Genomic DNA, 13,259 nt, shown 5'->3' with positions numbered 1-13,259 from the left:
GAAAAACCAACTCCAACTTGTTAGTTTGTAATGAAAATTTTACTGAAGACTGTATGGAAGTTATTACAGCAAACACTACACGTAGAGATGAGTGAAAAAGCTTCTGTCAGATGTCTTTTTCTCTGCTACATTCTTTGACCACCTGGACCCCTTCCCTTCATCAGCATTTCTCCTTCCATTTATGTCCCCACCTCAAATTCTTCCTCATCTCCTTTTTTTTAATAAAGAGAAATTTGTCTGTTGTGGCTTCTCTGCCCATTTTCCACTTAGCAAAGGAGAAAACTTCCTCAAGACTCACTCTCTACACAGAACATGGACCATCATAAACAGCATGCAGTGAGTTTTTCTTCAATAATTTCTCCTGCCATTTTAGTCTGAGCCCATTTTGTATTGCTTTGGCCCCTTGCAGGTTGTGATTCTGGGTTTGGCCATGGTTTGGCCAAGTATCTGGACGAGCTGGGCTTCACTGTATTTGCCGGAGTTCTGGATGAACAGGGGTCTGGAGCAGAGGAATTACGAAGAACCTGCTCCAAGAATCTCTCTGTGCTCCAGCTGAACATCACCAACACGCAGGAGATAAAAGCGGCCTACAGCAAAGTGAAGGAGAAGCTGCAGAACAAAGGTACTGCCTTCAGCTACCTGTGCCCTCGACTGCCCTCCATCCTCCTTGCAAATGACCAGCACTGGTTCTAGCCTCTAATTACCACTTCCCTCTAGTCTCAGATGGCATCTGGAGACACCTGCACTGAGCCCCTGCCCCTTGCTGGGACCTCTTGCAGATATGAAGACATTGGGAAGGAGTCAGGCATGGTCCTTCCTCAGAACTTACAGAATTCTCCATCTCATTCCCTCCAACCTCTGCTCAGTCACTCTCCTGTTACTTGCTGCCCCTCCACATGTCTTTCCTCTTACTGATACTAACATGTATTAGACTTGAAGTAGCTTCATAATGGAGAAGGCAATGGCAACCCACTCCAGTGTTCTTGCCTGGAGAATCCCAGGGACTGGGGAGCCTGGTGGGCTGCCATCTCTGGGGTTGCACAGAGTCGGACACGACTGAAGCGACTTAGCAGTAGCAGCAGCAGCTTCATAATGGCTGTCTTTCTTAGCCCCTGCCTTTCTCTTCCTCTCCCTTCATAGCCAGGCTCTTTGGAACCCTGCTGCCCAGTTTTCACTTCTTGACACATCTCCCTAAATGGTCTAGCCATGGGGATCAGTCTGTATTATCTTGAACACCAAGCTCTTAACTTCTCTGCAGTGTTTGAATGTGTTGATTACCCTCCCCTCCTTGGGCTTTGGGGGTCTCCAGCCACATCTTGCCCTCTAAGTTCTCTGATCATTCTTTCTGCTTCTCTTATATGAACCTCCTTCCTCTACCCACCATACCAGTCCCCTAAGTGTGAGTGTTACTGAGGGCTCTGTCCCCAGACCCCACTCCAAGTTTCCTGGGCTATCCTGTTTCCCTTCCTACACCAGGAATTTTCACCTGGGAAGTGTCTTAAAATACCTATGTGTGAACCCAGGATGGGCTATGCAATTTAGGGGATGCAGTGCAAAATTGCAACTTTATGTGGGGCCCCTTGTTTACAAAATGTTTACAATGTTAAGGTAATGCCAGTGGAAAATTAAACCAAGCTTGAGATCTTTCTGAAGCACAGGTCACACATCTGTGATTCCCACACAGCCTGGGGACTTTTCCCTAGCAGATTAAATCGGTATCTACAGACAGTAACTCAGCAGATCTTCGCAGCAAGGCTGGTACTGGTGCTCTCCTTTTGCTGGGAAGGTCCACTATAAAGAAGATCCCATTTGGGGGTCCCAGTATTAGCATATTTTAAAGCTCCTCCAGCAATGCTAATATTCTGCCAGAGCTGAGAAACACTGCCATTTAATCCAGTAATTTCTGAATCTGTGTTAACAACATAGCCCTCTTTTCAACATCAGGACCTATAGGCATATACAACTGGTTACCAGATATCCCGCCTCAATTTGTCAAAAACGGACCTCATTATTTTTTCCTCTGCTTCTAGTCTGCAAATCAGTTTCCCCTCCTGCATCCGACGACGGAGGCGCTGGCTCAGACACCGGCTGCGCTTAGTTGCTCAGTCATGTCTGACTCTGTGACCCCATGGACTGTAGCCGGCCAGTCTCCTCTGTCTAGGGGGATTCTCCAGGCAAGAATACTGGAGTGGGTTGCCATGCCCTCCTCCAGGGGATCTTCCCAATCCAGGGATCAAACCCAGGTATCCTGCAGGCGAATTCTTTACTGTCTGAGCCACCAGGGAAGCCCAGGCACTGCCACCTAATCAGTCATTCAAGCCAAACAAGCTGGGTTCACTTAGGCCTGCAGCTTACCCTTGATTTCTGCATCCTGTTGGTCCTGAGTCCTGTCAATTCTATGTCCTAGATCTTTATCATCCCGCTCCTTCCTATTATCCCTGGGGAGCTATGGTTTAACTGGGACCCTCATCTCCCACCTGAGCTCTGTTTGTAATCGGATTTCCTTCCCCATTGCTTTCCAGATGGAGAGTGGTCTTTACAATGTGCACATCTTAGAGTATCATCCATCTCCTTTGATAAACTGAGCCTCCATGTCTTGGGCTCCTCCTATGAGCCAGGCGTATGCTTTGTCTCACTGAACAGTTCTGTGGTCCTCCATTCACCATCAAACACCTTCACAGGGATTCTAAGACCTTTCAGGAGAATAGCCCTTGCCAAAACCTTCATCTGCAATATCTGCTGTTCCACTAAGTAAATGATGAATGGTTTCCAGAATAGAATGTTCTAGTTCATGACTTTGTACCTTCAGCTTCCTCTTACCCAAACTTCCCTCTTGCCTCCACTTCATTTCTCTAGACTTTTGCCTTTGTCCAACCACACACTCTACAGGAGATCTAGCTCAAATGTAACAGTAATCCAGGCTACATCATTCACTTCCTCTTCTGGAAATTCACTCTTTACCCCTTGCATACACCCTCATTACTGCATTATTATACAAATATGTCCATCTCCCACTCCTCACCACAGGGTTTCTTAAGAACCAAAACTATGTTTCCATCAGGATTCTTTCAGATACAAGTGACATAACCAATTCAAAACTGCTAAAGCATAGTTCAGTTCAGATGTTAAGAAAGATTCATAGTTCAGTTCAGTCACTCAGTCCTTTCTGACTCCCTGTGACCCCATGAACCGCAGCATGCCAGGCCTCCCTGTCCATCACCAACTCTCAGAGTTTGCCAAACTCATGTCCATTGAGTCAGTGATGCCATCCAACCATCTCATCCTCTGTCGTCCCCTTTTCCTCCTGCCTTCAATCTTTCCCAACATCAGGATCTTTTCAAATGAGTCAGCTCTTTGCGTAAAGGGAATGCATTGTGCTTACATAACTAAAAAGACCCGTTGGTTTCAGGCATGTCTGGATCCAGGCACTCAAGCAATGTCATCAGGATCCAGCCTCTCTTAATTAGCTTCGCTTTCTCCTGTTATGGCTTCACTTGGGGGTTTTCCATGAAGGCCTCAAGGACTTCCTCCTTATGTCCTCTTCACAGCTGATCTACCCAGAAAAAAGAAACGAATATAGTTGTTTTCTAGAAAGGTAATTTTCCTGGCCTTGTCTTTTGCTGTCCCTTTTATTGACTTGATGGTGTCTTGTTAGGAGATATTCAATATACACCATCTAGAGAGGCCCAGCGGGACAGTATTGGCCACAATGAATGATAAAGTAGTACTTCTTGAAATGCTAATAACAGTGCCAGTGTCCTGGGATGAAAGGATCCAATCAGTACGCTTTCCAAGGTGTGAGCATTTGGAAAACACTTTACATGCTGTTTGGGGGCCTGCATTCTGGAGAACAGTCCTTACTGAGGCAGAGTTACCAATATACCAATTCAACACCAATACAGAATTTCCTGTTCTCGCGGTCTCTCTCGACTTCAGCCTCTCAAGTCAAACAGAAAGTGGAGCGGTAGAACAGGTTCATTTAAAATCACAAAGAAGGATGTTTGCTAAAGAACCCTCCGGGCCACGTGGATAAACCAGAAAACCTCAGCTCCTGTAAGAGGGCCAGCAACTGTGCGGTGTCCCTACATAGCAGATTTTAAAATTAGCATGAACATATTGTTCATTATTGCCTGTGTGTTCATTATTGCCTGGTGTCTGTGTACTCAATCGTGTCTGACCCTTTGTAAGCCCTATGGACTATCGCCTGGCAGATTCCTTTGTGTGTGGGATTCTCCAGGTGGGAATACTGCAGTGGGTTGCTGCACCCTGCTCCAGGTGAATCTTTCTGACCCAGGGATTGAACCTGTGTCTCCTGTGTCTCTTGCATTGCAGGTGGATTCTTTTAACGTGAGCCATAGGGAATCCCTTTGTTCGTTATTAATATTAATTTAAAAAAAACTATTATGAAGCCCTACGGGTATAATAGGTTTATTGGCCAGATTAGAATTCTATGGCAGGAGTTGGCAAGATGTGGCCCTGCCTTTTTTTTTTTAACTATTTTATTTTGAAAAATAGTAGATTCACTCTTTGCCGAGCCTCCCCCAGTGTTAATATCTTGCATAACTGTAGTACAATATCAAAACCAGGAAATTGGCCCTGGTGTAATCCCCAGAGTTCATTCAGATTTCATCAGCTATACATGCAAGTGCATGTGTGTGTGTGTGTGTGTGTGCGCTTGCTTGCAATTTCATAATGTGTAGTTTTGTGCAATATCATCCCACTCAAAATACAGAACTGTTTCATCACCACCAGACCCATCACGTTACCTCTGAAGAGCCATATTCTCATCCTTAACCTGCTCTCTATCTCTTTCAGTTCAGTTCAGTTCAGTCGCTCAGTCGTGTCCGACTCTTTGCAACCCCATGAATTGCAGCACGCCAGGCCTCCCTGTCCATCACCAACTCCCGGAGTTCACCCAGACTCATGTCTATCTCTTTAACTTTGTCATTTAAAGAGTATTTTATAAAGATATATAGATTATTATATAAATCTGCCACCTGTTTTTGCATATCCTGTGAGCTCAGGATGGTGTTTATAAGAAATCAGAATAAGATTTTTTTGGACACACGAAAGTTATATGGGATACAAATGTCAATGTCCCTATTGTTTTATTGGAACGTAGCCACTCCTGTTCATTTACAGATTGTCTGTGGCTGCTCACACTGTAATGGCAGAGTTCAGTGAGTAGGACTTGAATGTTAAAGCTTTTACTATCCAGCCTTTTACAGGATATGTTTGGCGGTCCATGTCATAGGGCATTCTCAAGCTGCCACCTGTATGTTTGACTGGTCAAAGGTATGCATCAGGCTGAGGCAATTAAAACCATCACTTGGAGGGATTAGCTGAAGGCATCCTCTCCTATCACCAGCCTCCTAATAGCTGTAGAGCCCTTACTGCATGCCAGGCATCCTCTCACTTACCGCTCCCAGTTATTACTGCCTGTAAATGTCAGACCACCAACTCAGCTGTGCAAGAAATGTAACTTGATTTTCTATAAGTCAACTCAATTTCTATCTTGAGCCATGTGGCAAAAACCATGTCAGTCGTTTGGAGCTTTCTCTCATTTCCCCAGGGTGGCATCCTAAATTCCTAGGGACGGGCCATTACATCTTTGATGGCCAGTGCTTCGTGCTGGACTCTGCTGAGACTCTGTCCAGTCCTCATGCAGGTTGGCTGCTACTTGCCTCTTTGAAGTTAGGGCTGGTGTCGACTGCCGTTTCTGTGCCTCTCCGAGCATGGAGGCTCATTCTGCTCCTCTATATCCCAGGGGTTCTCACATGTGGGCGTGCATCTCACACTTGGGCACGTCATGTCACAATGCTGAGCTTCAACAGTAATTTCTGATCGTCAGTGTCTGAGCCAGCAGGTCTGAGATGGGGCTCCAGTATTTGCATGTCTAACAAGTTCCCAATTACTGCTGCTGGTCTGGACCACACCTTGAGAACCATTGGTCTGAACCCTGCAGTGGCTCAGGGAACTCAGAGAATCTGCTTCAGGTCTATCTAGCTGAACATGCCCCAGATCCTGTCGCCTCTGTTCCTCCCAGGTGACTCACTTGTGCTCCACACCCTCCTCCCCACAAAGCACGTGGAGCTTCTGTATTACCACTCTTCTGCCATTTAGGGCAATGACTCCGAAGCTTGGTTGTACACTGGAATCATCTATGTAGGGAATTTAAAAAATGGCTAATGCCGAGATCCTCTTTCTTTACTACCCCACAGCTGCTGCTCTAATTGGCTGCGGTATGGCCTGGGTGTCAGGGTTTTAAAAAGCTCCCCAGATGATTTTAATGTGCAGTCAAGGCTGAAAAATCACCAGTTGTGGACAGTGGTTCTCCAAGTGAGGTCCAGGCCTGTAGTGTCAGCATCACCTGGGAACTTGCTAGAGATGCACATTGTCAGGCCTCACACCCCAGACATCCCCAATCAGTTTCTCTGGAGCTGGATCCTAGGCACCTGTGAGTGAACAAGCTCTCCTTGTGATTCCGGTCAGTCAGGGGATCAGGCTGGCTGGGGAAGGGAGCAGAGCTCAAGGACTCTGCAGTCTTCTTAGCTCTTGGCATTTCTGCTCTAGTTTTCCTGTTTCCTTGTACTAGGGGAACTTTTCCAGTCAAAGGGAAGACAGAATCTTATTTTGTTGCACTGCATGTAAGACACGTTGTCTTAAATCTGCATGTCCTAGAGACATCATTCTGTCTCCACATACTCCTTTGAGGGAGAAACACGAGGCAGATTTGGAATAAACTTTGAGGCAAAAGAATATACCTCCATAAAACCATTTCTTAATCTTTCAAAAGTATTCAAGGAGAGTAAGGTTTTTTCCTTTTCAAGACTTTTTTTTTTTTTTTTTTTAAATGTGGGCCATATTTAAACTCTTAATTGAATTTGATACAGTATTGCTTCTGTTTTATGTTTTGGCTTGGGCCATGAGGCATGTGGGATCTTAGTTCCCTAAGAAAGGATTGAACCCACACCCACCTTGCATTGGAAGGTGAGGTCTCAACCACTGGGCCTCCAGGGAAGTCCCAAGACAAAGGTGTGAGAGTTGAAGTGATCTCTTGCCCAGATCTCAAGTCTCAAATGGGTCCTTTTGACTTAGGAGCTTGAAGGATTAAAAATCATCCCACTCTCTTGGTATTGCCCGATCTCAGAGTTGTTCCTTTCTGTCCTCAGGACTGTGGGCTGTGATCAACAACGCCGGAGTCCTTGGCTTACCAACCGATGGGGAACTCATTCCCATGACCGAATACAAACGATGCATGGCCGTGAACTTCTTCGGGGCTGTGGAAGTCACGAAGGTGTTTCTGCCTCTTCTTAGAAAATCCAAGGGGAGGCTGGTGAATATCAGCAGCATGGCAGGTGAGCTTGCCTTTCCCCCACAAGGTTGTGGGTGCCAGTCCTGCAAGATGCAGCTCGTAGCATTCTTTGTGGGCTGAACAAGAAAACAAGACTCTCATGGAGGGCTGGGTGAAGATTAGTCAAATCCTGTGTTTGCCCATTATTGGGGATTTAGGGTTCTCACATATCCTCACAGCATGACTGCTAATGCACAAGCTTCCTAGATTTGGCCAGGAATCCCTGCATACAGTTCACATCAGCGTGACAGAGGACCTGTGTTTTCCAGCCTCCCAGCGTCTGCACCCTCTGTCCTTCCTTGGACAATGAGTAGGCACATGTCTTCACTCTTTTGGCACTGTCAGTGATCCGTATCTCTGTTGGCTAACAACTGGCATTTTCCATAACATTATTCTCACTGTTTTGCAATCTCAAGATAGTTGGGACAGGGTGTGACATTTGATGGCTCATCTCTCTCCATTTCAAAGGGCAGATAGCTAACAAGTCAAGGGTTTAACATCTCCCTTCCATAAAAAAATGCTCATGCAGGTGATGTCAAATTCTTTCTCCTAGAATAGATATTTCCAAACTGGGGTTCTTGATACCAAAACCAGACAAAGACAACACAAAAAAAGAAAACTACAGGCCAATATCACTTATGAACATAGATGCAAAAATCTTAAACAAAATTTTAGCAAACAGATTTCAGCAACACATCAAAAAGCTCATTCCCCATGATCAAGTTGGGTTTATCCCAGGGATGCAAAGATTCCTCAATATATGCAAATCAATCAATGTGATACACCATATTAACAAATTGAAAGATAAAAACCATGTGATAATCTCAATAGATGCAGAAAAAGACTTTGACAAAATTCAGCACCGATTTGTGATTAAAATTCTTCAAAACATGGGCATAGTAGGAACCTACCTCAGCATAGTGAAGGCCATATATGATAAACCTACAAACTGGGGTTCCTCAGAACCTTAGTAGGCTTTGAGTGGTGTCCAGGGGGTTGTTGGGGGAAGTCACTGTGTGGGTAAGTGGGAAGCCTAGAGGATGGGCTCTAAACTCCAGGATCCTGTCTTTGCGTAGAGGAATGCCAATCTTCACTGTTGGCTCAGTTGGCTCTGAGTAAGATTTTTTTTTTTAAATAAAAGTCCATCTATTTGTTCATCTGATTTGGGTTTCTTTACGTTTCAAGGGGGAAGGTTTTTTTTTTTTTTTTGTATTTTTTAGACAATTAATATTGTCCCTGATATTTTCTTCCCTGGCTCTAACTTAGCAACTTCCTTGAATTTTACAGCTATTTGAGTGTGTTGCTAACATTGCTACTTTCCCTGGTGGCTCAGACAGTAAAGAATCTGCCTGCAATGCGGGAGACCCAGGCACAATCCCTGGGTCAGGAAGATCCCCAGGAGAAGGGAATGGCAACCCGCTCCAGTATTCTTGCCTGGAGAATTCCATGGACAGAGGAGCCTGGCAGGCTACAGTCCATGGGGTCGCAGAGTTGGACATGACTGAGTAACTAACACTTTCAACATTAACACTGCTGGTTGCAAGGAAGGAAGGAAAGAAGGAAGGAAAAGAGGGAGGGAGGAGGGGAAAGGATGGAGAGAGAGAGGTCTAAGTTGGTTAAGAGCAATGAGTGTTGTATTTTAACTTTTATGAGAACCCCAAAATATTTCCAATTTTTTTGCTAAAGCAAACCAATCCTGAGAAAACACATTGGCAGTACTTCACCCTTATCTTTCTTCTGAATTTAGCCTTTACATTTTTGACCTCTGCAAAAACTTCAATTTTCTCAGTCTGGTACTTCTAGAAGTCTCACATGCTCCTTTGCCTCATTCATTCAACAAGTATTTACTGAAATGACCTATCATTGCCTTTTGCCTGACACAGTGACAAGGAAGTTTTTCTCTTCCTCTGTTCTCAACTTTGAGCTGCTCATTCGTTCATAAGATTTTATTTTACATTTCACTAATATGCACACTATCTGTTATGGGCCCAGTGTCTGGCAGGAAGTAAAAGCTCAATTAATAAATGGAAAAATGCAAGGGTGCAAAGGAATGGAAAAATGGATGAATGAATAGACAAGTGATGAATTTATACTATGAGGATGTCCATTCATACATCTTCAACTTGGCCTCTAAAACTTTTCTAAGCCTTAAAAAAAAAAAAAAAAAATGGCCATGCCACATGGCATGTAGGGTCTTAGTTCCCTGGCCAGAGATCAAACCTGCACACCCTGCATTGGAAGCACAGAGTCATAACCTCTAGACCACCAGGGAAGTCCTTAAGCCAAGACTTTGAACTGACTTGTCAAATGTTTGGGTTTCCCTGGTGGCTCAGGCAGTAAATAATATGTCTGCAATGCAGGAGACCCTGGTTTGACTCTTGGATTGGAAAGATCCCCTGGAGAAGGGAATAGCAACCCACTCCAGTATTCTTGCCTGGAGAATTCCATGGGACAGAGGAGACTGGTGGGATAAAGTCCTTGGGGTTGCAAAGAGTCAGACATGACTGAGCAGCTAACAATTTCACTTATCGCATGTTTCCATTAGAGGAAAATTTTTGAGTATTAAATCACACATCTCACTCCTATTCTCACCACTAGACATGCAAAACCTTTACACCTAGCCTTAATTATTTCCATTCCATTATTTTACCATCATCATCAAGTCAACATGTTTGAAGCTAAACTTGCTACTAGCAACTCAAAAGTTTGCTCTCTTAACTTCTTTCTGTTCATCTCCTGGTCTTCGGGTTTCAGAGCTTTGAGCTTTCTTTGGTTTGTTTATCCCTGTGCCTTTCTCTCCTTTGCTCTTAGCCAGTCACTCACCGGAGCCTCTCACTCCATCCACCAGGAAGCGTGGAGTCTTCCTTCATCACACCCAGCTCCAAATCCTTATGTTTCAGGGAAAATCCAGCATTGGGTTCATTTACAGGACTCAGAAGTCACCCAGGGTATTTTATAAAGTTGTTAGAACAATAGCACGAAATCAGGGCAGACAGGAAGCATATGTCCTTGACAGCGCAGGCGTTTGTAAGAAGACAGGAGCCAAAGATCTTAAACCATACATACAGTTTACCTTATCGATGAGGAGCAGAGGAATTCAGCAGAATTCCTTGCACTTTGCTGATGAGTGTTTTGCAGAACAATGGAAAAGATTTTAAGCAAGGAGAAAAGAAGCTAGACTGTAACACGAGAATCAGAAAAGTCACGGGATGTGTAAAAGACACTATATAGCCTACTACTAATCCACAGAAATTAACATCCAAGATGATGACAGCTTGACGATGAGTCTCTTGGCAAAGCTAATGCAATAGTAATTTTGGAAAATGTACTTATATGGAAGTACATGCTGGTCTTTTTCTCATTTTGAAGATGGAGGTATGAAGAGAGAGAGAGAGAGCCAGTCACTAATAAGTGTTCTCCAAAGTTCTCCCGGGAGCTCCTGGCTGCCCTGACCCTTCAGGTTGTCTTGAGCTTGGCACCTTGGCCACCCTCTGCATGACAAGAATATCATGTAGATTTATCATGGAAGTTTGCATCAGCCAGGAGGAGCTAAGCTGGAACTGATAACTCTGTTCCATTTATTCAAAGCTGCATAGCAAGTAACCCCAAAGACAGTGTCTCACGATACTGTGAATAGACAACTGGTCTGGTAGAGAATAATGATCTCTCAAATATATCCATGCCATGATTCCCTGAACCTGAATTATGTGACCTTACCTGGCAAAAGGGACTTTGTAGGTATGATTGAGTTAAGGATCTGAAAGGCAGAGATCATCCTGAGTTATCTAGGTGGGTCTGATGTGGTTACAAGAATCCTTATAAGAGGGAGGCAAGAGGGTCAGAGTCAAAGAGTGGTTGGAAGATGGATAGTTGTGACCAATAGAACTGATGTTAAAGTACTTAGAGTGGTGCGTGGCATATAGTAGACATCTAACAGATGTTAATAATTATTAGGAAGCATCCATTAGGCATTATGGAGAAGGAAATGGCAACCTACTCCAGCATTCTTGCCTGGAAAATGCCATGGACAGAGGAACTTGGCAGGCTGTAGTCCATGGGGTCAGAGTCAGACATGACTTAGCAATTAAACAAACATCTATTGGGTTTTAGACATTTTGGGGATGCCATCAGATATATGATCCCAACAACCCCGCAAAGTATTAGTATCCTCCTTTTGCAGTTGTGAAAATCAAGTTTCATAACAGTTATATAACCAGCCCTGCAGCTAGAACTGGAATTGAACTTTGGCCCCATGTTCTGATGCACCAAGTCACTGCCTCTCCCACTGATTCAGGTGGGATCTTGTGTTAACATCATGTCAGAGACTTTTCCCAAAGGATCACCTCTACCATGTTCCTCTGCCTATTAATCTGCAAGCTTTAGCCTCGCCCCCATATCCAGGTGTAAAGACAGTCAGTAGACAGGAAGTTCCAGGATTGGGGCAGGGCAGAAACATTGCTTCTTTAAAGACTTCTCCAGGAGATGCACACAAGAGTCGATTGCATTACGAATACACCCTTCCCTCCTACATCTCCTCCTCTCCAAAGAAAGCAACAAGAAACAGAAAGAACAAGTGAGGCAGCATGTAGCTATATAGATAGAATCAGGTTTCAAAAAGGAGAGAAAGCCAGGAAGCTGAGTGGGGATAAACTGCATAGGTTTTGATCCTGTCTTTCCTGCTGACAGTGGAGTGACCCAGGACAAAGTCCTGAATCTGAGCTGCAGCTCGTGCATTTTACAAAGGGGATAAAAATGATTGTTCCTTCTTAGGGCCATGGTGAGATGGAATGAAATGACATGGATTTAAGCATCAGCCTTGAACCTGGCGTGTAGTAGAGTAAGAGACTCAAAGGCCGTCCACTATGAAGAGGCTGGCTCTGTGTGCCCCTGTGGCTTTTCATCTTGCCCACTGCTGGCATCAGCACGCCTGACTGTGACACTACCTGGCATTTCATTCTGCCGCTTCCTATCACACACGATAGCTCCTGGGCGGATAAGCCCAGTAGGTCACGACTTCCAGATTTGACCACAACCTACCCGGGAGGACATTTACCCCTGCCCTGTAAGTAAGTTCGTTTCTCATCCCTCCCACAGAATAGGATAGCTCTTTAACCTAAATCTTGGCAAGGCAGTTTGATAAATATTTAACCAAGGATTGAAGGAAGGGAGAGATGACTGATTGATGGGACAAAGGGCAGGTGAAAAATCTTTATGATTGAGAGGCCTGAAAGTCTTTTCTGGCCAGCTGTCCTCTTAAGAAATTGCAAAGCAAATACCTGTGTTATGTTGCAAGCTGTACTTGAGTGAGAACAGCTAAAAGCAAACCTTATCAAAACGACTCAGGCCTCAGGGATTTTGAGCTGGTTGTGCTCTGAACTGTGCTCTTGTATTACTAGCTGGGTGATCTGAGGGCAGGCCACCCCACTTGTCTATGGGTCCCTTTCATCTCCTGTCATGACAGGGTGGCACAGCACCTGAGTCGAAGGCAGCATTTCCAGCCTCCACATTATTGATAATGTGGGGAGGCTAATTCTTTCTGTGGGGGGCTGTCTGATGCACCGCAGGATGTTTAGCAACATGTGTTCTTGGTTCACTAGATGTAAGTAGTACCCACCCACAGCGCTGAGAAACCCTCAGATATTACCACGTGGCCACTGGGGGTGGGGGTGGGGTGCAGAAGCACCCCCAGTTGAGAACTTCTGGTCTCAACCATAGAGCTAAATGCACTGTGGGTTCTGAGCACTTAGCACAGTTGCAGAAGGCACTCTAGTAACAGGGATCTCTCTACTGAGAGATAGTGATGATTGCCCAAGTCGACTAAAAAGATGCACACCTTGAGAGGTGCGAGTTGAGCTTTATTGCCGGCAAAATGAGGACTGCAGCCCGGAAGGCAGCAGCTCGGATA

General features: G+C 44.8%; 1 protein-coding gene across 1 annotated transcript in view; it reads left to right on the top strand.

Annotated features, from left to right (window-relative positions):
* HSD17B2 (hydroxysteroid 17-beta dehydrogenase 2) overlaps positions 1-13,259 on the top strand; it is a 92,077-nt gene that overhangs the window by 63,640 nt on the left and 15,178 nt on the right. Inside the window, exons 2-3 of the mRNA XM_005908662.3 lie at positions 410-622; positions 7,173-7,358. Coding sequence (XP_005908724.1) covers positions 410-622; positions 7,173-7,358 — 399 coding nt within the window. The remainder of the gene's footprint in view (positions 1-409; positions 623-7,172; positions 7,359-13,259) is intronic.

This window comes from Bos mutus, chromosome 18 (assembly GCF_027580195.1).
Source record: "Bos mutus isolate GX-2022 chromosome 18, NWIPB_WYAK_1.1, whole genome shotgun sequence".
Taxonomy (NCBI): Eukaryota; Metazoa; Chordata; class Mammalia; order Artiodactyla; family Bovidae; genus Bos; species Bos mutus.
This window is presented reverse-complemented; position numbering and strand designations above follow the sequence as displayed.